Here is a 27,222-nt window from a genome sequence, read left to right as displayed (position 1 = left end):
ATCATCCATCAACAGCTCCCTCCCTCTCAACTGAGTCCCTCTTCAAGCGCCCAAACAAGCTCCCCACCAACTTGACCAAACACGCCTTGCCTCCCGTCGTCACGATCCAGGTTGTGGTGTCGTCATTCCTACAAGTTTCCGCGTGTTATTATAAAAACCCTTTGCCGCGTCGCAAAACTCGAGCCCTTCAAGCCAGCTTAGATACCCCTCCATTACCCCTCCTCACAACATCCATTCAACAACATCACCTATATCATCCACTTCCCTAACAGACATTCACCATGGCTTCCAACGCTACCGTTCACGTCAAGAACATTGCTGTCGCGACCAGCGACAGCGAGATCAAGGACTTTTTCAGCTTCTGGTAAGTTCACCATGCCCACTAGCCACATGGCATCACGGACCTCCACTAACCTCGGCCACTAGCGGCAAGATCGCTGATCTCAAGGTCACCACCGAGGGCGAGACCAAGTCGGCCGACGTCACTTTTGAGAAGGAGACGGCCAAGAAGACTGCTCTTCTCCTCCACAACACCCAGCTCGGCCCTAACCACCTCGAGGTTACCAGCGCCGGCGAGGATGTCGACGATGATGCCGCTCACCCCACCAAGAACGCCGACCGCGACTCCGACGAGATTACCCAGGAGGAGAAGCCCCGCGCCCGTATCCTGGCCGAGTACCTCGCCCACGGCTACGTGATCGGTGACGCCGCCATCCAGCGCGGAATCGAGCTGGACAGCAAGCACAACGTCTCGAACCGCTTCCTCACCACCCTCCAGAACCTCGACACAAAGTACCACGCCACCGACCGGGCCAAGGCCACCGACCAGAGCTACGGCATCACCCAGCGCGCCAACAGCCTATGGCTCGGCCTCAGCTCGTACTTTGAGAAGGCCTCCCACACCCCCACCGGCAAGAAGATTGCCCAGTTCTACACGGATGGCAGCCGACAAGTTCAGGAGGTCCACGCCGAGGCTCGACGTCTGGCTGACCTGAAGACGGAGGAGGCTGGTGGTAGCGCCTACAAGGCCGCAGGACTCGAGAAGGTGTTTGGCAAGGAGAAGACTTCTGGTACTACTGCCCCCGAGTCGGGTCCTGGTGACTCTACCGGCACTTCCACCCAGCCTGCTCCTACGGAGAATATTCCCAGCGTCAGCGCCCCTGAGGGTGGTGAGAAGCACTAAAGATCATGAAATGATGATGGCCATGAAAACAGTTGATGGGAATGAGGTTTGCTGGGTTTGACAGGATAGTTCTTTGTTGCTTTGTAACGAGTTATCACCTTCAAGCATGGCGCACGTGCAACATGATTTCAAATTGATTCCTCAATCATGATTTATTGAACTTCATAATGTGATTCATCGATGCATCCCGTTGTGAATGATCCTTCCACCAACCAACATTAACAATCCCACCTCCTAAGTTTTGCAACATAAAAATCACTCTTTCTTGGAGCCCTTGGCAAACTTTTCTTTTAGGATGTCCTCGGTAATGGGCTTGGGGTTCGATACGAGATTCTACCTCTGGATCAGCATTGTAAACTGGGGTGCCGTAGCTTAGAGGGACTCACATCAAGCTGACTCTTGGGGTCCTTAACCTCTGTCTTTTCGAGGCCGCCCTTTCCAGATCCAGTAGGATCCTGTAGCTGGCGGCCGCTCTGGCTCTCAGGAGAAGGAGACTCACGACCCTCGGGCATGTTGACTGTTGTTCTTGGTGTAGAGTTGAAAGTTTGGCAGTAAATGTAGGTGGTTGAGTAAAGACGGTTGATAAAGGTTGAAGAAGTTGCAACGGTATCGAAACGGCGCCTCTTAAATACAGGAGCAAGGGATGGAGCTTGTGCTGACTACGGAAGGCATGATTGAACATTGACGTCGAGGCGCGAGTGTATGCCGTCATAGGGAGAATTACATCATGACGCCAGATCGAGATGGTCTCTAGGGATCAATCAATGGCTGAAGCGACGATAAGATTGCGTTCATCCGGGATAGGAATTTTAGGCTCTTGACGGTCTAGTGTCAGCATTTTAAAGCTTTTGGGGTTGTTTGATTGGTGTGAAGCCCTCAAGATGCTGCATCACTGATATCGAGTTTGGGCTTTGGTGGTAAGGTTGGCATATGACCGGGTAATTTCCCTGGTCATACAATGCAGCACAGTATATGCCGGCAATTGAAATAAAACGATGGAAAGCAGTCCTTAATACTCTATGCATGATACCCGGGCGAATTAATGATTCATGCCTTTAGTTAATGCTGCACAAGTACTGACTTAGAAGCCTCGTCGTGGAACAATGACGCATACAAAGCTCTCCACGTATCTCAAGGCCTTACAACGCCCTGATTAACTCAACAGAAATCTCACCTCTTCATCACGGCAGTGACAAGGCAACCAAGCTCACATCACGGCCCAAGCAACAACTGTCACCGAGTTTCAGGGGCTCTGGCAGACCAGTCGGAACTCTTGAGACGGTTTAGGGGAGAGCCTCCGCTGTTTTAGCGCCCGCCTCATCCGTTCCAGTGGTGTCAGCGGCCCGCTAAACCCCGCACCCACGGTGGGAACGCGCGCCCGTAAGGCTCGGGTTCAGGGCGGTCGAGTCCCGTTCCCACACGCGTCGGGGCTTCGGCTTTCCTTTCTTTCATGATAAACCGTCGTTATCCTCCCTTGAGCATCTTTTCGACTCGACTCCAAGCGATACCTCCACTTTACAGCATCGAGAAGCAGCTGTAGCTTCAGCTTCATCACCGGCATGCCGGATCTCAACTCGGTTCCTCCTTCGCCTCATTCTCTTGCGGTATCTCGCCGCCAGTCTACGAACCAGATGGCTGCTCCGCCTGTTCCCCCCTCGCCGTCCCTCAATATCCTCCCTTCGAACCAGAGTGCTGTCAACCAGTCCCAATCTCCATCTCTCCCATCGCCGGTTCTCACCGCTTCGCAACCGCCTTCTCATGCTTCTATCATTCCAGGATCAGCTGGCGAGCATGGCGTTGGACCTGGCCCTGGGCCGTTGAGACATCCTCGACCCTTGACCGCCGCGGAGCTCCATCTCCAGCTTGAAAAGGAACAGGAGGCTGTGGTAAGTAGAGAACAATACGCAAGCTAAACCTCCAGCATCTAATATTCATCATAGGTCAACCGTCTGACTCGAGAGCTCTCCCTTCTTCGAGCTGCCCAGAACGCCTCGGTCGTTTCAAACACATCGTCCACCTCGGCCGCAAACTCGTCCCATGATGTCGCCGAGCAATCTCTTCTCTCCGGATCAGGCTTCTCCATCCCCACCGCTCGTCATCAGCGAACATCATCCACCGCATCCCAGAGCTACGGCAATCAGCAGCTGTCGTCGTCTTACGAGGCGCGGATTCATGCCCCTCGCCCCTCCTCGCATGCTACCCCTCTCTCACGGCAGAACAGTTCCGCCTCTCGTAGGAGCCAGACAAACTCGCCCGGACCGCAAAACAGCCTCGATCCTTCGAACTACTTCCAACATCAGAGGATCCCTGCGCCCACGTCGATTCCCCCGAGTTCAGTCGGTGCAACACCAGGAAGTGTCAGCGAGCAACTGAGCCCTGGCATGATGCCAGCCACGATGCGATACGAAGAGACAGCGTTTTATAGAAACGAGCTCGAAACGGCCAAGAAGGAGAATGATGCCCTGAAGCATCGAATCAGAGAGCTGGAGAGGCAAGTTCGTCAGAGGAGGACGAGCGATGCCAGCCGACCGAGGAGCGAGAGTGTCAGCACCACTGCCAGCTTCAACGTCACCCCAGCCGGAGGAGTCAGCATCGCAGGACCCCGAGACGGAGGCCTCGTCCGACCGGGGGGTGAGCGCGAGCGAGGAATGACGACGCAGAGCGTGCTCAGCGTGGCCAGCGTCGGTGTCGGCGTTCCAGAGGAGGAGCTCAAGGTTGGCGAGAGCGCAGCCAGTGCTGGAGTTGCCCCAAGTGCGCAATGATTGGGGGTTTTAAGTGCCGTTAGGCAAGGCTCGTAGACCTCTGCTTCTGGTGATAGGCTTGGAATGGACATGAAATCACGACTGGGTATGCTGGTATTGGCGTTGGAGGAGCTTTGGAATCACAGGAAGAGCTCTGTAGATATTTTTCTTTCACAAAGCAAGTGCTTAGATTTTTGGTATTTCAACTATTGCTTTGATTCAACTTTTGTTCAGAGAGCGGTATACGCCGCTTTCTCCATCATAGCACTCTCCATCCACGAATCTCTGTTTAGACGCAGCCTCTTGAACTTGGTCTGTACATTGTCTGCAAGTGAAATGCATCCCGTCGTCCTTTGGCCATTCTTCGGATACGGAGGCTGCCTTCTGGGCTATTGTCCCCCAGTTACAACTTTTGCCGGGCATCCATTCGTCAAAGGGATCCAGAGACGGATCCTTGTTGTTGATAAAGTCGAGGACGAGCCGCTCAGGTATGATTCGGGGCTCATCTACCTCGAGGCGCCCTTCACAAGAGGGGAAAACGAGGAAACGGTGCAGCTTGATATCCTTCACCTTTGCCGCACCCCTGATGATCTCGATAATGTCCTCATTGGCGGAACATTGGTGTAGCAGAATATGCTTCAGAGTCTTTGCATGGCCTTCCATGAATTTGAACAAGGGCTGGGAGGTCGGCAACATGGCAAAACTGATCTTGATGGTTTGTAAAAACTCCCATCCACAACATAGCACCGCCTGCAACACCCACTTTGAATGGCTGGTTGGCCTGGGATAGGTTCCGGTTGGTCTGAATCGCAACGACAACTCGCGAATGTTGCTAGCTTCCGTTAGAAAGTACTTCAGCATTCCCTCTGAGCTGGGAGGCCCCCTCCAGTGGCCTCCCGCCGAATCAATCCGAAGATCCAACCCGCCGAGACTCCTCAATGGTCGTTTCCAAGCCACGGTAGAGGCGGGATGCGGGCCAATCATGGGAAGTTGAGCCATGATTAGGCGTATGACAAAGTCCCTACGAGGAATTGGATTGGAAAGGCTCAGCTCTTTTCTGAACAATAGGCCGACCGTTGCTCGGAGAGGACTGGCAGGGAACGAGGCAGGTAGCTCAGTGTGTAGACCTCCCATGGCTTGTAGACACTCGTAATTAAGCCATCTCATGTAGTTCAAGGGATCTTGACACCTAAATGAAGTGATTCTCGACTGAGACCGGCACATGGCGGGCCACAAGGCGTACACGAGTCCGTCTATCTCGTCTCTCTCTGGGTCAAGATCTTGGGGCCAAGTTCTGAGGCAAAGGTGTGTAGGTTAGGCATAGCATCGATGCTCAAGAAGAAGTGGTGACGGAACTCCTTGATGTAGTCTTCATGGCCGGCCCAGGTGTTTACATGTCCGTGGGGGTCATCATGTGTATCGCGTGTGCCAGAAGTTGTCCAAATCAGTTGTTGGACGAGAGGGGCGAGGTTTGGTGATAGGGCTATGCCTTGAAGTCTCTTGATTTGCTTTTCAGCAAAGTTGATCTTAATAGTGTGAAAGAGGCGAGGGAGGATGAAGGGTTCGAGGAAACGCCAGCATATGCGGATGGCTTTGAGTGACGAGGGGGTGAGGTCGTTGAGGATTTGGCAGATGATCTCAGGAGGAAGCTTTTTCATCTTTGAGAGGCGGCGAGTTTTCTTCTTGACAGACTTGGTTGTTTCTGCGTCTATAGTTGAATGACTTAGGGAAAGAAGTAGAAGATAGGGAGCAGAAGCAGTTGAGCTTTTGAACAAAGGGGCAACACTCACAGCAGAGATACGACAAAGAGGTTTCCGTCGGGTAACAACATGGCAAAGAGATTACAGGTCATGTTCAGATATAAAACGAATGGTTGTAAATTCTTTTGTTTGTTTATGTGGGAGCGGGTGAGGTATGTTTCCGTCTTAGATGGCGTCGGGAAGCTGCATGTAATAAGATGGCCCGCTTGACTAACTGCGCATTGCCATTGGCAAGCTGCTAGAGGCATGGTTTAAAATGTATCATGTTGATTGTGGGAAATAGGACGAGGAAATGGAATGATAGGTCCGCTGTTTCGCTCTCACTGAAGCGACATTTGTTCCTCAACCTCACAATACTGCCCTGTGATACGCTTGCTACTTGATCACCTTCTAGCTCTTTACGTCAAGTCTCAACGTCGTTATCCTGCAAGGTTCCTTGCTCCATAGGCAGCTCGTAGTTGCACCTAGCTGTCCGTTTGCCAGCCTGAGTGCTCTGCGTTTGTTAGTGTTTGTGCAAGGAGAGCATGTCTTTGACTGGATTTGTCCAATGTCAGCACCAGAACAAAACATTCAAGAGACGGAACATGGATGAAAATAGACATTAATTTGTGATCAACATACAAGGATACTCTAGTTATCCCCAGCAGGCTTTTGTTCCAGCTCAAAGACATTTGTCATGACCGTATACATGATTGCTGACCGATGCCAACCCTGACAAACAAAGAAAAATGACCCAGAAAGAGATAGTACAAGTGAATTCCTATAGCTCCCAGCAATAAACATTGGTTGCTCGTGCAGACAACAAAGGATAGCATGTCCCCAAACTATCCAGATTGCCCAAAAACTCCTGCATGGTACTCATATCCCCGTATCAATGTCACAGTCGTACAAGATTCATTCGTGTCTCTTTCTCTTAAGGCGTCGTCTCTCTCCGTCATCGGTCGTCTCGCGGCTGGGCGTCAACGCGGGTGTCCGCAGCGAGTTGTTCGTTTCGTTGGCCACAACGACACCGGCTTCCTTCAGCATCGAATCAACGTCCTTCTCGACCCATCGGGGTGATGTTGCTTTCTCTGACAGGGACTGTAGACGTTGAATCGTGGCTTGATCCTTGAGGGACGGGACGATCTTGTAGGCTGCTTTGATGGCGATGCTGGCAACAAGAGCCTTGCGCGTCTTGTTGCGGAGGACTACGACCAGCTTCTCGATCTGCTTTCGGTAGCTCAAAACTTCTTCTTCGAGGTTCTTGATCCGTTGTTGAAAGGACTCTTGTTTCGCCTCCAAGATCTCCATGTCTTGCTTGGCCGCGATGAGGCTCTCGTCAGAGATGCGACAGCTCTCCTTCCATTCCTAAAGGCATTCATGGAGCTGCTGAATTTCGTCGTCCTTTTCTGTGAGCTTCGCCTCAAAGATTTCTCGTAATTCTTTTAGATACTTGATCTCGATCTCGGACTCCAGCTTGTAGTCGTTTAGGCCCTCAATCTCTTGCTGCTGACTCTTACACTGCTCTCTCAAAGTTGCCGTCTCGGCGAGAGCATCGGTAACACCTGCTGACAAAACATCGAGGGTAATCTTTCGCGTCATGTTTGTGTTTTCTGTGTCCAAAGATCGTGAGGTAACGTAGGAAAGGTAATGAAGGATAGCGCGGGTGCCCTGGTGAAGTCAGCCACTTGAAGTGAAAGGATATTTGGATAGGGACGGCACCGACGTGTTTGACGCGACAGGATGCGATTTCGAGAAGAGTAATTAACAAAGGTTTGTGTTTTGAGGGCCATCTCTGTTGTGTTGAAGGGGTAAGTGCAGCTGGCAGGCAGTGCCAGGCCAAGTGCCACTTCACTGGCAACTGTGAATCATTGGCGAGGCCGAGTAGACCCGGCGCGGTCGGCCTTTGATTGATAAAATCACAGTGGATTTCATGGATTTATTTGGTCTTCTCTGTTGTTATCGATATGGATGCTCTTAAGGTGAGCCATGGCAATCAACGCCTAGCAAATGCAATGAGCCACAAACTCCCATTCTTGCCCAGGTATAAAGAGAAGCAATAGACCCGGCTTAAATGATTCGTCGCCTCTGCAGAATATCTAATTTCTTATATATGCCATAGTCCTTTCTCTTATATAGATACCCCTCACCCCTTGACAATGCTTTGTGCCCCTCGCAATCATCTCTTCATCTTGGAGGTGTCCAGGAACTTATCGTTGATGATACAACCATCTCACATTCTCTCACGAGGCAAGGCAGGTTGGGAGAAATACACCAACAGCGTCATGTTCGAAAACAGCCAAAGCGCGCATACTTCACCGACAGCAACGAGTTGTCCGACAGACCAGGCTCTTCCTCAAAACACGAGCGATGTTTTGATCCGAGACGATCGGTTCCGACTTCTTCCAGTGGGGGAAGGGGATGGTCGAAGTAGATACTCAGGAGCAAGATCTCCCTATCACGTACATGACGAAGTCTGTATAGGAGGCCAACATCAAGACACAGACATTCCAAGAAGTGGCCAGGGAGGCCTTGCACAAGGTTTCCAGTTATCGCTCACTGGTGGCCTTTGAGGGAATGCTCATGAACAAAACGCTTTACACTTACCAGCTCTTGCTCAAGTCAAGATGCCCTCGACTCTTATATATCACCTACCTCAAGTTCCTTGCCTAAGAACAAATCTTGGATACCCAGTCCACATCCCGTGGCCTGTAACCTGGCGTACTGAGCCAGGCTAGGCCGTCGTTCGGCACATGGGTTCTCGTTGCTCCTCTGGGCTACGATGCATTCGCCCTGGGTTGTATAATGCCTTGCGGAAAGCAGCAGCGCCTTCCCGCTAGGCCAGCCATTGTTCTTGAAGTGAAGATGGCTTCCAACTCTGAGGTTTTGCTTCAACAAAAGTAGCGAGCCTGCATGCAAGCGATACCAGCCAACACTGAGCCGACGAAACGACAGATACAGCATCAAGATGATTATGAGCCACCAAACCGTGTTGCTCTTCAGATTCCCGATGTAAATTTTCTGATCTCTTTTTAATTCAATAACAAGGGACTCAAAGCAAATGTCTCCTCGGCCGTTCAAAGCTATATATACGCGATAAGAAGGAGTCAGACGTCTGGGCTGATCAGGCGCGGCGTTTTCAGGGGATGGCAGACATATCCAGGGCATTATACGCTGCTTCAACCCCAGCGTGTAAACCGGTGGACTTCTCAGACCAACAACCTCTGGGATCACTGTACAGGGACTAAGTGGGCGTCTCTTCCTTTTGTTATCGCAATGAGCAACAGTGGACCTACGAAACTATTCCCCCTCTTGAAGAACATCTTTATATATATTCTTCTCGTCGCCTTGGACATTTCTCGATTTTTCTGAGTATTGTGACATCCACGACCATAAGACCTGGCTCTCGCAGTTTGCTCTAGTCGGGAAGGCAACATCAACCAGCTTCTCGTCGGGGCGACGTAAGAGGTCGATAAAAGGACGAAATTCACGCAGGGATCTACCTGATGATAATGACTATGGGCACATTATGGTTCCAAAGGAGTCAGACGAAGAAACTACGGCCCCATCTCACAAGCAATATTGCAAATCCTGAGAAGATCCCGCCGGGGTCGTACGCAATAATGCCAGCTATTCACAAAACTCCTATCAACGATTCAATCGTTCGCCGGCGCAGAAAGCCGAGAAGTTCAGAGGTCCAGACACGCACGAAGCTTTTGGATCCGACATGGCGATCGAAGTGAACGCATGATCACACCAACGAAGAACCGATCTCCTACACTTCCGCGCCATACTTCTTTCATCAACCCGCATTCGCGCAATGGAGGAACGATACATTTAGATTACGAGCGTACAGCCTCCCAGAGAAAACAGGTTTCACTTCCTTTTGCTATCTCAATAAGCTATAGTACATCCACAAATCTTCTGCCGCCACTTATATATACCCTCCCTTCTCATCACAGTGGGTTCCTTTCCGATCATCCGCGATACAGTGATATCAACTATGATGAGACCAAACTCCCAGAGCTTCCTGCGCCGAATCTCGAGATAACTTCTCGCCGAGGCGACACAAGATGTCGACTCCGACGATGAAGTCCCCCATGAGATCTACCTGAGGACGAATGCCATGAGCACACTGCCGTCCCAACTCTCCTAGCCGCGGAGTCAGACCTAGAGTAGCTACGCTCTCAGCTCACAGGCGATATATAACGAAAACATATGCGGATCCCGCTACGAGCGGATTTAGAGATGCTAGCTATTGACAAGAGTCCTCTCAGCGAGCATTGTCGTTCGCAGCTATGCTCACCCTTGACTTTCATCCGTCATACCCCCGGCTTATGGTTGGCCTTGTACAGTCGGTTTACCAAGCCTGATTTCGTCATCTGGGCTGATTGCGTCTCACTCGCGCGTTCACTGAGAGCTGATGACGTTCCTGTGACCAACAGCGAGGACAATCTTTTGCCGAAGAAGCACATATAGCTCCTTACTATGTGGCCATATCATCGACTTCCTATATATCAATGCCTGGACAGAGTCATTTCTGCTCCTAGGGAGCCGTCACATGAGCAGCGAAGCCATCGTCAACCTGATGAATCCCGCCATCAACATCAAGTGGAGAGGAAACGAGGGAAAGCGACTTCTACACACTTTGAACTAAGTCGGCATGACGAACATATAGATGCTTATCGACGCTTGGCAATAAATATGAGAATGAGAGTCTCGCATTTCTACTCACTCATTATGGAGATGTCACCTACTTGCCTCTGTGCTCTGAAAAGCAAAAGGTCAAAAATTTGGGCTCTAGACGAGACTCTGGACTACAATTTGACTGAGTGTTCCTGAGAGCAAGCTATTCCAGGCGAACCGCATGCGATGGGAGCTACATGCGACCGATTATAGATGGGCATTGATGCCCTGCAGGATATATAGAAGTGCGCCCAGATCCTACCCGATAGTAGGGAGATGCGGCGCCGACTGCCATGTTCAGCTGTTGACAGTTGCAAGGGATTCCAGAAGACTCTTTCAAAGCGCTCGCTCACCACGATTTAGAGGTGGAAGGGGGGGAGGGGTTGAAGCCAGAGTTCAGTACTCTCGCAACGGGTGTCGTGGATTCTTCTGGGAAGCACATCGACCAGTCCTTGTCAACTGACGAGAGAATGACACTGAACGGAAATCGTCGAGCATTTTCAGGTTTGGGTGTGCTCTGGCAGCCGCGCCGCGCCTTCGAGGCCTTCGGACGAGGCACAAAAGATGGCGGCACCGTAATGGCTTCAACGGTCGACTTGGAGATTACCAACACATCGTGAATATGAGTGGTGCAATTCCCGGAACCTTTACTTTCTGGTGCCAATTAAGAATCGAGAACCTTTCTACAAGCCATGTAGTCGATGTGGTTACATATCACTAGCATCTTACTCCTACTCACTTTACCCAAGTATACCGAGGCTGGTTTAGATACCAATGAGATCTAGATAGTCAATCACCTTACATTAACTCAGATTTTGAAATTAATCATGGGTATCATTTGTTGAATATCTAAGTGAATATTCTGCCTGCCTCGCTTTCATTACCTGTGATCACAGCCCTTCTATGATGGATAAGATTCAGCCAAAATGTGCTTTATAGGGAAGCCATTGGCGATGGCCGCGCCTTGTAGCTGCTTAAGCCAAGGTGCCCCATCACCTTCAGGAACCGGTCGGTGAGAAAGACTACAGTCGACAAATATCGAGTCGTCCAGGTATTGGTAGTCCGATACTTCAATTGCACACTCGGACAATGACCCGGGGAAGGGCGAGGCGCTGAGTGCAGCGCAGGTCCAGGCCATTTGCTGTAGGATCTCAATCATGGTGTGCGTCCAGGCTGAGACGCTGAGCCTGATTGAACCGTCTTCGACTTCGATGTGAAGAAGGCGTAGGCCGGGACATAGAAAAGGGTCGTCGGTGCCGTCCCAGATGGACATGCCCGTGAATGCATGACCGTCGCAGCTGGATATAGATGCTTCCTTGACGGCATCCTCGATGCAGCCAAGTAGGATAAGACCGCACTTGGGCCATTGCTTGGCCGTGTACTCTGATATTGTGGTGTAGACGCAATCGTTTGCCGTTCCAGTGATTGCTGGTAATGAGCCCATCTTTACGAGCTGCGGATCCCCAATGCCATCGAGAGGGCCAAATAGCTGACACTCAAACTTGAACTGAATGACATGGAAGCCATCGCGAGGTGGTCGAAAGGGTCTCTTTAACAGGATGTCCCATACAGCCGACTCCATGAGATGCATCTGCACGTAATGAGGTGAGACGAGGACCTCACGAATCCTCGAGATTAATTGCCTAGCCGACTCTCCTGTGGTGATGTATGTGTGCAGTGAGCGCGCAATCTCATCGGGTGATCCTCTAGGTGAGCGGGCAGGGAATTCTCGATCCCAATAGCTGCATAGGAGTTGCAGGGCGAGAGGAAGATCAATGCCTCGTGCAGTCGTCGACCATGTCGCCGGTCGTCGTGAGATTCCAGGGCCCAACTTTTCCAAGACACAATGCGGCGCCTCAGGGCCGTTGAGGATGAGAATTAGTTGACATATAGGCCCATCGAATAACTTCTTGATCTGATCTCTTGAATCCGGGTTGGAGTCACAGTAGAAAGACCACAGCTCATCCCACAACTCCTTGGTAAACTCGGACAGCAACCGGTCCAACACCCGATCAATGTTGATGCGGACCTTTTGCTCTGGGAGGTAATAGTGAGTGAGAAGGTCGTTGTTCAGGCCATCCGAGAGGGCAGTGGCAAAGGCGGCGACGACTGCGCCTCCGATGAGAGGCGGGACGAGGACCTCGGCATTGTTTGGCGACTGGGCGGTACGAGGACGTCTGCTCGGCAGAGGAGGCTTGATGCTTATAAGGGAGGCATTCGTGATATCGGTAGCTTGGTGCTCATGTGTGGTGGAGGACAGGGGCGGGTTCGGAGGGGGCATGTCTAGTCATTGCGGGTAGAGGTCTAGTATTGGGTGGATGAAACGAAGGGATCGAGACGAGAGGTCTCACAGCGAGATCATGTTGAAAAGTCCATTTTCCAGCCAAGAAGAGATAGAGACTGAAAAGAAAAGGAACTCCTCCCCAAAAGAGTTTATTTGCTTTGAGAGTTAAAAAGTGCGGTCGGGTGTGCGTCGTCAAGCATTGCGTGGCCCGCTGACAAACGGGGTAATTCCATTAGTCGGACTCTCTCTGCTGCAAGAGATGACGCCACCCGAAAGATGAAGGAGAGATTGACTCTGAAAGTACACCAAGAGAGATTGATAATGAAAAGTAGAGTAAACCCTATTGCCTTGTCTTGAAGCTGATGTGGCCTCGTCGACGACACTTTCACTCTGGCTGACGTCCTCACACTCGTGTAAGTGCCTCGCGTCCTTTTTTTTTTGGTGGATAAATGGAGTCGAAGCGTGGGATATGAAGGCCGCGTAATGAGGAACGCCATGGGGCGATAAATCACACCCCGTCTCCTCTTTCTTTCTTTCTTTCCCCCCTCACGAAACGGATCTTTTGCTAGTGAGATGGGGTTCACCCCGGTCTCGATCTTGTTTGGGTCTATCGTGTAAGGTGGTTAAAGAGAAAGACGAGGGTTTTCGTAAAGGAGAGAGTTGAGGAGATGCATGCCAAGATGTGCCCCTGGGACTTGAGATGAAGGGTGACAGAAAGGAATACCAGCTTTGCAGCAGAAGCTTGCGTGGACTTGTGTCCATTATTTTGTCACCTCTGCCAAGGGTGTTCCTTGTTCCAACTCTCTCCAACCTTTGTCCTCAAAGACCACGTAAGTGCAGTCTCAACTGACCAGCCTTGGTGCCTACGAAAGGAGCCGATCGCAATTACCGTCTGTAGTCGCATTAAGCACGACTTTTAAAACCACTAAACCCTTTCTCTCCCATCTCCAACAGAGTACCCTTGAAATGGACATTTTTCGCATTGTGGGTGAAGGAGCCATTCAGAGAGAGTCATGACGGCTTGCACAGCCTCGCCGAAAAGCTTGGGTCTGAAGCTTAACCTCATGCATGAATGGCCTCCATCTTCCCTGCTTTTTTCAACGTTTAATGGGTCCTTTACTCGGCCGAGAGACTGTACAGACATGCAGAGAACTCGTTTATCTTGCATGTTTTAAGAAGCCGTATGTACCTTTGCTCATTAGCACACTGACCGATCCCATCCACCAACATTCACACTTTGGCAACCCCTTTTAAAGAGATGAAATCATTATTGTATTACCACATCGTCCATTTCAATGTCCGTGCCGTGGGTTCTCTATGAGTAAATGAAAGAAGCCAATTAATTAATGCAATAGCCACTCAAAGACATTAGAGCGCCACCATGCCCAACGCCGCCGTAAATCATTGTCATCTTGGTCGTCAACGCTTTTGAACGTGTCGCATTTAAGCAATAGGAGCACAAGCAAATGGGCCCTGCACCTCGCCATTTCTAAATTTCCTTATCTACAGTCAAGTTAGTATGAGTCTGAGATCAAAGGATGGTGATTGCACTTACCACATCGTCGACGCTAGCATATGTGCCGCCAACCAAGATTATGATTCCAATGATAAAGATCATTCCGTTGAGAAGACTCGTGAGAATATTCTCCTTGGAATGCCACGAACCCTTCTTGATCAAAAGGAACCACATCATGGCGGGGAAATAAAAGGTAAATCCCGAAATAAACAGGGAAGAAGAGATTGATAGCAAGTTGTTGAAGAAGGGAATGGCCTCGGCGATGATCCAAGCGAAAAAGGTGATAAAGATGATCATGAGCAGCCAAGTCGCCCAACCCTTTGGCGTATTAATGTATCGAATGATGGAATTCTTAAAAATTCGCCCGTGGAGATATCGGCCAACGACGATCGTGTTGATCGATCCCGAGATGAAGATGACGGGTAGGGCAATGCCAAAGGTGACCTTGCTGACGAGCTCGCCGGCTGAGAGGAGGGCCGGGGACCTTACAGAGGGTCCAACAAAGGCGTAGATGAGACTTCCGGTGAGGGTGTAGATGGTGATTTCGAGGATGCCGAGGGACCAGATTGATTTGACGAAATCCTTTGGCGTGTGCATCTCGTCCATGAAGGAGAATTGGCAGATTGCGAAGCAATACGCAAAGACGATATTGCTGATGGCGATAAATGCTTCGGTAAAGCCAAGATCCTCTTTGGGCCAGGCTGACCATGGCACACTGGAAAGTCCGCCATTGTCTCGAGCCTTGATGCCTGTTGCGATGATGGTGGTTCCAACAGCCGCAATGATGGAAGCAAAGTCGATGTAGCCAAGGATAGCAACCTCGGCGAAGCTAGGCGGAATGGCAACCAGCAAGAGAAGAATAGCGGAGACAAGGCCAAAGACTAGGGAGCAGGCTCCGTCATCTGTAAGTCTGAGGAAGGCGATTGTTCCTGTCAGGCAGTGCGAGCCAACCAGGAAGATGAGCTGAAGAGAAAACATGACGCTAATCAACTCGTAGCCAAAACGGCCGTGTCCGAAGCGTTCCATAAGCAATTGACCCGCATCTGCATAGTGGGAGACGTGGGGAAATGCTAGTTTGACCTGTCCGACAACGTAGGATGTGTAGATGGCAATGAGGCCAATGCCGATACAGAGGATGACGCCGGCGACCATGCCGAGGGTTGCAAAGGCCGCTGGGAGACTCAGGCAACCCAGGGCAACGGCCTCGACGATGAGGACGACGGTCAACCTTTTCCAACCTAGACGGTGGAAGCGGGCGTTTCCTTCTTCTGCCTTTTGCTGCTCGACGTCTGTGAGGCCGGCTGTGGCAAGGGGCCTCGCCGTGTCTTGAGACGTCTGGCGGGATGAAGTATTATTGTATGTCATGTTTAGAAGTGTCTTGATGTTGATTGAATGTGTTGCTGTGGTACAATTGGGTTCTTTGTTAACCCGGCTTCACATTGTCTTATATAGGCACTTTCATTACGAGGCACAGCAAACTACAAGTTGATGACTTGACCTCGCTCTCGGGCTCGGTATACAAGCGGCCGAATCCGGGCAAAGACAAGACCGTGGTCACGAACATTGTCAGGCGGGAATAATACGCGAGTACAAGTCCGCCGTGCCATCGTGAGCGAGGTTCTATTCCTGACGAGGTTCCCATGATGGTGGTCGAGATCTTGTTACAGGGGTTGCAGGAGTACCAAATGGGTGACCTGGCGGGTCGACTTGTCCGTGGGATCAGGCCATGGCCAGACACAGCGGGAGAGGCGCTGCTAAGAAACTCGGCATGTCTCGTGGGGGATTGGTTGGCGTGCCAAGGCCCAGGCTAAGAAGGGTGCTCGAGAAGGCCCGGAGACGACGGCATTCTTGGTGCTCACATGACGGCCTGCTCATGTTGTTTGTAGTCAGAGATTCTCAAAGATTCGATCGAAAATCAAGCTTAAACTGAGATGGATAAAAATATGGATCGAGCTTATGATGTCCTTGCACCGCCCCGCGCCTGCTGATCAAGTCACCCCATTGCCCACGGGTTGTTATGATGCTGTATCTTGCTATCGGGGAGTTTTGTTCTCCGCGGCGCGATAGAGCATGATCGTGAGTCAGTGTATGCGCGTATTCGCCTGAGTTTCATGGATAGAGAGTCTGCCCCGGAGAATTTGTTGTTAAACTTGCTGTTGATTCTGTGTGTTGATGTGATGCAGGGTAAATGGGTCTCGAAGCGAGGTGGAGTTGGGGATATGCGGATGGTTTTTGTTGCATGTGAGGACGGTCAATTAATTAGTAATAATAATGGAGAGAAGCGACCATCTCGTGTCTTTTAGAATAAACATGATCTGGGGACCTTGAAGAGACTGGTGGTTCACATACAAATGAGTGGGCTTTACAATGCTAGATGCATGATTATCACCAAAGATTGACTCAGATTTCACGAGTGGCGACGTTGATTGACTTTGAGCTATCTAGATAATGTTATTGAGAATATTCCAACTATTGAGCATCAATTGGGTCATTCACTGGGTAGGATATGATATTCCTTCGATGAGGGAAATCTGTGGTTCACTTGGTGGTGAGGGAGGCAGCCCATCAGGGAGACGAGGTGTTTTTTGCGCACTTTGCTTGGGCATTGCAGAGAGGGAAACTAGAGAATCCTAATACGATTGATCCAATTGGGCGAGAGAGAGCAGCGATAATACCATCCAGGCTTCTAGGAGAGCGTGTAATAGGTAGGATAACGGTTTCTATGACAGCGGTGAGGGAGAACACCACCCCTTTGGCAACCTCACCATCTCATCACCGTCACAACTCGGACCCAATCTTATTCCCCATCGTAAAAGCACGGTAGTTTCTCGCATCCGTGTCTGAGCTTATTTCGATCTTGTTGGTCGTGCTCTTTCTGACCTGTCCAACCCCCCACAATCCCTCGAATCCCAGTCTCGAAGCGAATTTCTCGCATGGTCCACTCATGCAAAACTACCCGTTGGCTCATGTGGGTCTAGCGACCCAGGCGAGCCAACCTAGCAAGCTAGGTTGGCCACAAAATTGTGAGACAGCCACAAAATTATGAGACAGCCCGGGGCCCCGTTTCCCCCCTTGAGAAGCCGCCTTTTTCGGTCTCTCGGTTTTGGAAGCCGTCCAAAGTGATTTGTGAAGGTGCAAAAGAGCAAGTTGAAGCTATTGGCGATGCCTGATGTGATGATATTGATGATATTGACTGTAGCTATGATAGAAGCCGCCGCCTAAGCCTCCAAGGCCGCCGCCTTCCTGGACGATTCCTCATACAAATTTGGCTGTGAGAGCGTCTTTTCAGCCCTCCGGGCTGGCTTCTTGTGCGGCCCTTGCTTGCGTGATGATGCTCGTGATCCTCTGTATCCCTGATATGTGGTGTTGAGGCCGTATCGGGCACGGCGTGGAGGGAAGTTCAGGTGGCAAAGACGGCAGCCGCGGCGGCGAGGGTGTAACCGGCGGCGATGAGGGCATTCGCAGTGGAGGCTCGAATAGAGGGAGTTCCTCGTCATCTTCTTCTTCCTCTTCCTCTTCTTCTTCCTCGGCAGGAGCCGGGTCCAGCTGGAAAGTGATGCTATCGTCACTTCCTGCGAGAGCGGTCCAGTCCATCGCGCTGAGGGGTTTCGGGGCAAAACTGGCGTTGTGAATAGCTTCGTGAACTTCCTGCGGCAGTTGGGTATCTATCATGAAAGGGTTAGGCTTCTGGGTAAGCATCTGATGCATAGTCGAGCGTTGTGTCTCCATAGAATAATACTCAATGTCCTTCCCTGTGTGCTCCAACCACTGAGCCCACGATGCCTTCTTCTTTACGCCGTCGACGGTGATCTCTTTCTCTTGCCGCCATTGGTCCTTGATCTTCTTCATCTCCTGTATGACGAAGCTGCGAGCGGTCCGGAGCTGTGCCTTCTCCTCCTTCTGCCGGGCTTCGGCGATAACCTCCTCCTGCTGGTCTCGAATCTCCTGTAGACTGACGTTATGACTAGAGTCTCCTATCGGCTTCGCTCTCTTCCCTCTCTTCTTGGCGTTGTATCTCTTCTCAATCCGAGCCCGGCGGTCATGGACATAAGCAGTGACTGTAGATTCAAGAACCACAGCTTCCGTGACGACATTACGTATCTGACGAAGTCCGGCACGCGTGGGGGAGCTGAAGGTATCGCCGTAGCGGTCTGAGAGTCGTTTGGCGGTATCTGCGGCGGCCTGGAAGCGAGATTCCTGAGGAAGGAGGGAGGCGAAGGCCGGGTCCACAGCCTGCTTCGCCTGAAGCTGCTTCTTGGCTAGGTATGCTATCGCCGGCTCGGGATTTGGTGGATAGATGCCTGACTTCTCGAAGCCTGAGATGATGTTGTGTGCCGTGAACCCTTCCTCGAAGACTTCCTGCTTCAACTCAGTGACTCTATTGACATAGAAGAAGAGGTGTAACTTGCCTGAAAGCCGCGGACAAAGTCAGCCCGGGAGAAGGAGATATTTCCCTTTCGAAGCCACCTGCCGAGAAGCTTCTGGTGGGCGTTCTTCAGCGGCTGAAAGACTCCAACATCCATCGGCTGTAGTACATGCGTAGAGTGAGGCGGCAAGGGAGCTGTGATGATGTAGAACTTCGCACAATACTCTCTAACGGCGAAGACTCCATGTCCCGTGAAGCCGTCAAAGACGATGAGTCTCCAGATAGTTGTGTCAGGGGCCTGAGAGACGGGAGGAACGTCATATTGAATATACTTTCGCAAAGGATCTCTAAGGAACTCGTCACACCCAAACCACTCTTCAAATGTCTGTCCCGTACGCTGTGCCTTAGCGGACTTAGCCCAGGAACTCCGGTTGAAGTGTATCATCCACTCAAGAGTAATCTCGCCGTTGGAGAAGGCCGTGTCGGACTGGGCGAAGCGGATATCAGGATCGGCATCTATATACGCCCAATCTAGTGTAGGCCATGTCTTAAAGATGAGCCACGGCGGCATCGTATCACCCGCCGCGCTGCCTGTACCGATGAGGGTACAGGTCTCCCGGTTGGAAGGGGAGAGAACCTGCTTCCTTGTCCTTCGCCTTGTCCGTACGACGAGGACTTTGACGCTTTCCCTGAGGATCCCAATCCTAATACCAGCCTGGTCAGTATTCCAGCACTCAGAGGCGCCGATATCATGACTCCGGACGGTCTCAGCAAGGTTCTTGAACCATTGTTTGAGGTCATCGAGACCGCCGGCTTCCCAGGACTCACGAGACTGTTCTGCGGCTTTGAGGAATGCCTGCTCAAGCTCAGGATGATCGTCACGGAAGCGAGCATACCACATCTTGCTAACGGGATCGGCATCAGGGTTCCTGCGCTGACGGAGGGTTGTCGCGGCATCTTCTAACTCAGGCTTGGAGGCAGGGAATCCGGACCTCTCCATCCAGATGACGAAGGCCACGATAGCTTCATCTTCTTCGTCTGTGAGGACCCGCGGTCTGCCGACTTGCTGAGGCGTAAATCCGGTCTCCATCCTCGTCACGATCCTCTGGATAGAAGCAACAGAGGACCCGGGGTGGCGTGCGTTGGCGGCACGAAGTGAGAGAGGTTGAGTTGTGCCGGAGGAAGAGGTTCGGTGGAGGCCCCGGGCATGCCGGGCACGTGATGCCACGACTTCCCGGGCGGCCCTGAGATTCGCCTCACTCGGCATAATGAAGATGGACAAAAGAGAGGTAATTTCTACCGGTTTATGTCGTGAAATATGGCCAAAATAGGTGGTAATTGCATGGAAATGAGGACATCATCAAGTGAGGGGCTGTCTCATAATTTTGTGGCTGTCTCACAATTTTGTGGCCAACCTAGCTTGCTAGGTTGGCTCGCCTGGGTCGCTAGACCCACATGAGCCAACGGGTACGTCAGTATTTTGTTTGACAAGCACAACCGAAGCACACCTCCTTCGGCGGGTTTCCGTATCAGAGCTTACCGGCCAATCTAGCTGCATCAAGGATACCGAAATGGACCCCTCAAAAATAATGTCTCAGCACAGCCTCCCCCCCTTCATCGACGGCTGGGATCTAAGGTTAGACAGGAACATGGCTTGGCGGTCACTAGGCTTGTCTCGCCAAGAGCTTATCTGTGAGTAGAGATACTTGGCGCCTTGATATAAAGAACCTCTTTCCCTTGACAACCTCCAACCTGCGAGAAAAATCCACTGTTATGAGCGATTTATTTCTCTCTCGTCAAGCTCAGCGCCCGCTTGCTTTACGAGACAAGTCATTTATGAGCGGTAAATGAAATCGGATATTGCATTTGGAGGCGCAGCTTGTCCTTGTTTTTCTTGCCCTAATAGGGGTTGGCTCTGTTGTTTGTGCTGTCGTGAGAGTGAAGGCGGTGATGATCAACGGCGGCCTCCTGATGCCTCTTTTCTCACACGAGGCATGAGGAAATTTCCCCTCTTCTCGTGAGGGCTGTGCAGAGAAGAGGGGATGGACGAGTTGGGAATAGTTACTCTAGTGAATAAATGTGTATAAAGAGGTCCTTGAGTGTGTTGCTCTGCTGGAATCCTCACTCAGCTTCTCCTACTCTTGCCCTCTGCTCCCTCTTACTCTCTACTCTACACTACTCTGTTCTTTCATCATGGCCGATCCTGACATCAAGCATCCTCACCCGGAGCGCATCCACTGGGTTGACGATGAAGAAACGGCTACCAAGGCCAGACCGCCCGTGAATCGTGGCCTCTCGACTGAATCCATGGGTATCCGCTCCATCAGGTCCAGACGCGGTTCGGTTGATGCCTCTGCTGTGCTGCCCATTCAATATCGCGCAGTGTAAGAGGCACTCGATTAGATCGTGAAGTGTGTTTGCTGAGATGTTTCAAGGTCGATGGACATTGAAGACTATAACCAAAAGACTAGTCTTGCCAAGACAAAGAATGAAGCTGCAGCAGGTACGAAATCCTAATATGGCCGTGTATCGTGACATTGTTGTCTAACTTGCTGCTCCCAGATCTCGCCAAGCTCGAATGGCACACCAACAACGTTGACGAAGTCATCAGACGCCTCGGTTCCTCCCTCATCGAAGGTCTCTCCCCAGATCAAGTCGAACGACGCGTCGGTCGCTATGGAAAGAACGCCCCTTCTCCTGCCCCGACGCACAATACCAAGAAGATTGTCGGTTACTTCTTCAAGGGGTTCGGTACAGTCCTCTTTGTGGCGGCCGTTCTGGTATTTATCGCGTGGCGACCCCTGGGAAAGCCCCCGGCGCCTGCGAACCTTGCCCTAGCCATCGTCCTGCTTGCTGTGTTCTTCATTCAGGCTGCGTTTAATATGTGGCAGGACTGGTCTTCCTCGCGTGTCATGAACTCTATCAAGAACTTGCTCCCTGAACACTGCCTGGTAATACGCGACAGACAGCAGGTCACCCTTTTTGCGGATCAGCTTGTCCCTGGAGATATCCTCTTGATCAAGGCTGGCAACAAGCTCCCTGCCGATGTCCGCTTTGTCAAGGTCTCTTCCGATCTCAAGATCGATCGGTCCATTCTCACAGGTACGCGACCCCTATAACCCCTACGCAACACATTTGCTAACACCTCACAGGCGAATCTGTCCCCATCCACGGCACTGTAAACTCTACAGACGAAAACTACCTCGAGACCAAGAACATTGGACTTCAAGGCACACATTGCATCTCGGGAACATGTACCGGTCTCGTCGTCGCGACCGGAGACAACACTGTATTTGGCAGGATCGCACAGCTCACGAACGAGCCAAAGAAGGGCTTGACCACCCTTGAGCGTGAGGTCCTCCACTTTGTATTGGTCATCTGCTCCATCATGGCTCTCATGATTATCCTCGTCATTGTCCTTTGGTATGTGCACTTGGATGATATGCTTCTTGACATTGCTGACCACTGTCTAGGGCAACATGGCTACGCAAGAAGTATCCTGACTGGATCAGCGTCCCTAACCTCATCATTTCGTGTGTGTCTGTGGCTGTGGCCTTTATCCCTGAAGGCCTTCCTGTTGCTCTCACGGCTAGCATGACCATCAGTGCCAACATGATGCGCAAGAACAAGATTCTTTGCAAGTCACTCAAGACGGTGGAAACACTCGGCTCAGTCTCTGTCATTTGCTCTGACAAGACGGGTACATTGACACAGGTTCGTTCACAATTGATCCGATCAAGGTAGAACAATCACTGATGTATTATAGAACAAAATGATTGTTACAGAGTGCGCCATCGGCGACAAGCGCATGCTAGCAGACCAGGCAAGAGACGTCATGGTCCTCAACCAGCACACCAGCCCCAAGAACAACTCTCTCAGCCAGCTCCGCGCCGTTGCCGGACTGTGCAACGCAGGTTCCTTTGACGCGGCCACCATGAGACTCCCTCTTCACGAGCGTGTCATCCACGGTGACGCCACCGACCAAGCCATCCTCCGATTCTCAGAGGGCCTTGGAGAAGTGGCTGAGCTTCGACGGTGTTGGAAGGTCAAGTATGAACTTGCGTTCAACAGCAAGAACAAGTACATGATCAAGGCGTTCTGTTTGACACATCCTGATGGTCTTTCGCTTGCGTTGCCATCGGACATTGGGTCGATCTTTGCGCCAGGCGATGTGTAAGTGATATCCACAGTTACTCGAGATACAGTGCTGATACAAGCAGGCTATTGACGATCAAGGGCGCACCGGAGATCCTTCTGGAACGTGTTAGCTCATACGTCAACCCCTCGGGCGTTTGTGTTCACCTGGACGATGCTAAGCGCAAGAGCATTGAGATGATCAAAGATGACTGGGCGTCTCAGGGAAGACGAGTGCTATTGCTGGCTCGCAAGTCCATCTCAAGCTCGGTCTTTCCACCAAGCATGTCGGAAACTGCTCTCGAGTCGGAGATGTACAACCAGGCGCTGACTGGGTTGACTCTTGTTGGTCTGGTCGGTATCGTTGACCCTCCTCGCCCCGAGATCCCGGATGTGGTTGACACGCTTCGCACTGCGGGCATTCGAATCTTCATGGCAAGTCGTTCACATCTAATAGAAGCTATCTCAGCTAACAAGAGACAGGTCACAGGTGATTTTGCCTTGACTGCTCGGGCTATCGCTGAAGAGTGTGGTATCATCACCAGCCAAAACGTAGACACCGTTGAGGCTCTGCATCGTACAGTGACCATCGACCCATCTCTCCGCGCTCTGGAGCTCAACTATGGCGCTGATGGACCTCGAGAGGCCATTGTCCTTAGTGGCCCTGAGCTTATCACCCTTAACGAGGGTCAGTGGGATCAGTTGGCCGAGTACCGCGAGATTGTATTTGCTCGAACGACACCAGAGCATAAACTCCGCATCGTGCGCGAGTTTCAAGCTCGGAACCAGATCGTTGGCATGACAGGTGACGGTGTGAATGATGCTCCGTCCCTGCGTGCCGCTGATGTTGGTATCGCCTTGGGTTCAGGCAGTGACATTGCAATTGAGGCGGCCGACATGGTGCTATTGGATACATTCGCGAGCGTTGTTGAAGCGTTGCGATATGGCCGAATGATGTTTGACAACCTCAAGAAGACTGTGGCGTATCTGCTGCCCGCAGGTAGCTTCAGCGAGTTCTGGCCAGTCATGACCAACGTCGCCTTTGGCATTCCTCAGATCCTGAGCAGCTTCCTCATGATTATCATCTGGTGAGTCCAACGTTGGCCATGGACTACATGAGCTAACACGTCCAGTCTCTTCACCGACGCGATGGCTGCCATCGCCCTCGCTTATGAGGCTCCGGAGGCCGACGTGCTCCTGCGGAAACCGAGGGTACCGGGCAAGAACCGCCTAGTTGATTGGCAGCTCATCCTGCAGGCGTACGGGCTCGTCGGCTTCATCGAGACGGCGGCGTCGTTTGCCATGTCGTACTGGTACTTGCAGCGCAAGGGAATTCCCTTTTCGGACATTTGGTTCTCGTTCGGAAAGCTGCCTGACACGATCGATCCCGATTACTACCAGGCGAGGCTGAACGAGGCGAGCTCCATCTACTTTGTGAACCTGGTCGTCATGTAAGTTGCACCGCCGAGATCGGGGCTGCCTAGACTGGGCGCAATTGGAGCCACCAACATTTTCTGACACATTGCAGGCAATGGTTCAATCTTTTGGCCGTGCGGACCCGGCGTCTATCCATCTTCCAGCATCCTCCCCTGTTCAACAAGAACACCCAGAACTGGTATCTGTTCCCGGCCATGTTGTTTGCTCTCGTCATGGCCTTCTTTTGGCTGTACCCGAAGGAGTTCCAAAACGTCTTGGATACGGCCGAGGTGCCTGTTGAACATTGGTTCCTGCCCATGGCGTTTGGTATAGGTCTCATTCTAATTGATGAAGCGAGGAAGTATTGCGTGAGAACCTACCCAAAGGGCTTATTGGCTCGGATGGCTTGGTAGGTCGGCTATTAGTGGACGATGGGAGTGTATTCGGTCGATAGGCTTCGATATGCCTCGGAATAACAGTACATTAAACAAATTGACGATGTCGTTGCCTTGTCCTCCATGATACATGATTCTGTGCGTAACATGATGTCGATGAGAACATGATGCCGGGACAAACGTTAAACCCCTCCTCCTGCGGCGTTGATTCCCCTGAGGCGCATTGGCGTTTACACTGATATACGATCGGAAGCGAAAGGGGCGTCATCGAGATCGTCACGGAAACGGCGGTGGAACTTTGTAGATAGAAAAGAGTCACAAAAAGGCGAGAGGCGAAAGGATGAGACGTCGGTGGGTGTTCACGAAGTTGAATCGGCGCATCATGTTGGTCGCACGGGGCACGGCGAGCGAGATGGCGAGTAGACACTAAAACTAACTCGTACTATTCTAGGAAGAGGTCGGGGGCGAATGGATCGCAGTTTGAGCAAGTTCGAGACCCTACATGGTTTGAGGCACAGAAACCTCGTCAGTTCCGCTGCCCAATGTTTTGACACATACCGTTCTTGGCCAGCTGGCCATGTTTTGCTGTCGAGTCCTGGTTTGACGCTTATTCCCCTTGTCGCTGGCGTGGCTGGTTATTTGCTGTTTCTGGACCATCGGAATCCGTGCTTGAAAGTCGGTGTCGAAAAAAGGTGAGCTGAGCTTTGATTTCCTGACCTTGGAATCCTGGAAGAAATGCTGTCATGGGGGGTCGTATCACGTGGGACCTGTTCATGGGTTGAAAGGAGTCATTGTGTCTGGGCGTTCTCTGCGACGGACGTGGACGGAATTTGTGAGAATGCAACGGAAATGGCCATGGCCTGCGTTAAATGAAGGCGTCCTCATGATCAATGGTTTAACAAATCACCCATTTTCGGCGTCTAATCGCTTGTTCTTAGCTGCCGTCGGCGCTCGCCTGCCGGTGCCGGACGTGGTTTGAAGGTGGCATGCTCCTGCCTGGAGCCAGGATCGATAAGGGATCCATCCGAGGTCTCCACCTGAGGTCGCCTGTTCCCGGCCCCACTATCGGATGTTGGCTTTGGTGATGTAAGACAAGGGGAACAAAGATGATGAAGATGATAGCAAGAAGCTACACGATGTTATTCCGATGGAAAGAGAAGATGAAATTGAGGTTCCATTGTGAGGTTGGAAATGAGAGTATGGTAGTATGGACTAGTGATGCCAGAGGTGAGGGGTTGGCCGGAGGCCCAGAGATGCAGAACCGCCCTTTTTATGTGGGAATTGCCTCCTTGCATCTGGCCCAGCAATGGCAACAGGCATGAAACCAGGTACAGAAAACAGCATCAGATGTGCTCAGGTACAAGGAGCACCGTCACGAGGGACATGGCACGCGGGGGTCAGTCATGGGGAGACGCACGTATCGGACGCCATCACGGCAGTCAACCTGGAACGAACAGCATGATGCTGGTACGATGAGCAAAGTCGACGACGATCGAAGCAAAGTCTCGGGCAAGGGTGTCAGAGTCGGCTGTCAAGCTACGAAAGCTTAGGACCGAATTGACACCCATCTCGATACCACGGTTGCAGAAGGCGTTTCGGCAGAGCGAACCAGACGAGATGCTGTCGACTCGGCGCATATCAGCTCGAGCTAGGAGCATCTTTGCCGACCAATCGCCCGACCAAATTCCCCTCAATTCCATCACAAGGTTTCACGCGGCGCCGAGCGAGGCATGATTGTCTTGAAGCTGTCCTTGTCTGGCCTCGGCGTGGGACATGCCATCAGGTGAGCTGCGCCAGAGAACGCCAAAGCACGCACCCGCAGGCCGAAGGCTCCGGGGGACACGAGGGAGAGGGGCGCAAACTGGCGATCGCTCGTCATAGGCCGTACTTGGACGTGCCAATGTTGGCAGGCTTGTCGCTTGCTCGAATCGGCCACACCACCAGAGACTGAGGTAACCCCTCTCAGATCTGCATTCAGTCATTGAATTGAGCGTTTTCTTTCTCTGAAGCTCACCCGTTTTCCCATGTTGACCGCTTGCAATTCAGACCACATCGCGGGCTTCCGAGGCCGTCGATTGCATCACTTGATTGCCGGGCTCCTCCACAGTCCACACACGCCACCAAAACCCACAGCATCCGATCCCGGTGGGTCTGCGACAAGCTTTCCCCGGATTTACGCCCCCCACGCTAGCCTGAGATGGGCAGCAAGCGGGTACCAGACCGGTACGCAGAGCGGGTTCGGCTTGCACGGTGCGTTTTGCGTCACGCCAACGCTAGTCCAATTGCGGCCCCAGGTCTGGTCTGCTGAGCGCCGGAGTCAGGGGCGTCACGCCTTCCGTCAGGCCAAAGTCACGCGATCGTCCTCTTGAGCTCTCCCGCCCGCCGCCTGCAATCAATGCCTGCGACCGAACATGGCAGGGGTGGATGCGAGATATCCACAATCCAATGGATCCAATGCGTGAGAGGTGAGATCACTGATCAGGGTCGGAGGGCGGCGCAGGCGCAGGGCAACCGCGCAAGCTTCCCAGCACCTTCCCCTAGGTTGCGCCTTCCGGGTGTGGGCAGTTACCCCGCCCAGTCTGACGACAGCTCACTGGTAGCAATGAGTAAAGGCCATGGATTGATGACTGAGGATCCAAGGATGAAAGCGTGATTCGGAGATAGACGACGCCGGACGGCAGGTGCGCCTACGCCTGTGGTTGCAATGAATAACAACCCCCTTCCCCCTCGCTTTGTCCTTCCATCCCTCTCTCTCTCCTCAT

General features: G+C 51.9%; 5 protein-coding genes across 5 annotated transcripts; 3 read left to right on the top strand and 2 right to left on the bottom strand.

Annotated features, from left to right (window-relative positions):
- The first annotated feature begins 99 nt into the window (after positions 1-99).
- On the top strand, positions 100-1,347 carry NECHADRAFT_103675 (uncharacterized protein). Its single transcript, XM_003052937.1, has 2 exons — positions 100-364; positions 427-1,347. The coding sequence occupies exons 1-2, from the start codon at positions 282-284 to the stop codon at positions 1,181-1,183; spliced, it is 840 nt and encodes a 279-aa protein (XP_003052983.1). The 5' UTR covers positions 100-281; the 3' UTR covers positions 1,184-1,347.
- A 1,395-nt stretch (positions 1,348-2,742) lies between these two features.
- Positions 2,743-3,945, top strand: NECHADRAFT_91709 (uncharacterized protein; the record flags this gene model as incomplete). Its single annotated transcript, XM_003052936.1, has 2 exons — positions 2,743-3,069; positions 3,124-3,945. 2 exons carry the CDS (start codon positions 2,743-2,745, stop codon positions 3,943-3,945), a joined length of 1,149 nt encoding a protein of 382 aa, XP_003052982.1.
- A 198-nt stretch (positions 3,946-4,143) lies between these two features.
- On the bottom strand, positions 4,144-6,019 carry NECHADRAFT_77545 (uncharacterized protein; the record flags this gene model as incomplete). Its single annotated transcript, XM_003052456.1, has 3 exons — positions 4,144-5,218; positions 5,281-5,688; positions 6,009-6,019. The coding sequence occupies 3 exons, from the start codon at positions 6,017-6,019 to the stop codon at positions 4,144-4,146; spliced, it is 1,494 nt and encodes a 497-aa protein (XP_003052502.1).
- A 559-nt stretch (positions 6,020-6,578) lies between these two features.
- Positions 6,579-7,265, bottom strand: NECHADRAFT_77544 (uncharacterized protein; the record flags this gene model as incomplete). The annotated part of the gene is made up of 2 exons (XM_003052455.1): positions 6,579-7,017; positions 7,117-7,265. The coding sequence occupies 2 exons, from the start codon at positions 7,263-7,265 to the stop codon at positions 6,579-6,581; spliced, it is 588 nt and encodes a 195-aa protein (XP_003052501.1).
- A 4,881-nt stretch (positions 7,266-12,146) lies between these two features.
- NECHADRAFT_103674 (uncharacterized protein) lies at positions 12,147-25,662 on the top strand (the record flags this gene model as incomplete). Its single annotated transcript, XM_003052935.1, has 9 exons — positions 12,147-12,213; positions 21,078-21,617; positions 21,668-21,938; positions 21,989-22,229; positions 22,282-22,688; positions 22,736-23,088; positions 23,140-23,737; positions 23,783-24,100; positions 24,178-25,662. The coding sequence occupies 9 exons, from the start codon at positions 12,147-12,149 to the stop codon at positions 24,476-24,478; spliced, it is 3,096 nt and encodes a 1,031-aa protein (XP_003052981.1). The 3' UTR covers positions 24,479-25,662.
- Positions 25,663-27,222: the final 1,560 nt, after the last annotated feature.

The sequence above is a fragment of the Fusarium vanettenii genome (genome assembly GCF_000151355.1).
Source record: "Fusarium vanettenii 77-13-4 chromosome 3 genomic scaffold NECHAsca_2_chr3_3_0, whole genome shotgun sequence".
Classification (NCBI taxonomy): Eukaryota; Fungi; Ascomycota; class Sordariomycetes; order Hypocreales; family Nectriaceae; genus Fusarium; species Fusarium vanettenii.
Note: the sequence above shows the minus strand (reverse complement) of the source record. Positions and strands in the feature narration are given on the sequence as shown.

Coding starts and splice junctions, on each gene's coding strand:
- NECHADRAFT_103675 (XM_003052937.1), top strand. CDS start 282: ATGGCTTCCAACGCTACCGTTCACGTCAAGAACATTGCTGTCGCGACC. Junction 365..426: donor AAGGACTTTTTCAGCTTCTG/GTAAGTTCACCA, acceptor CTCGGCCACTAG/CGGCAAGATCGCTGATCTCA.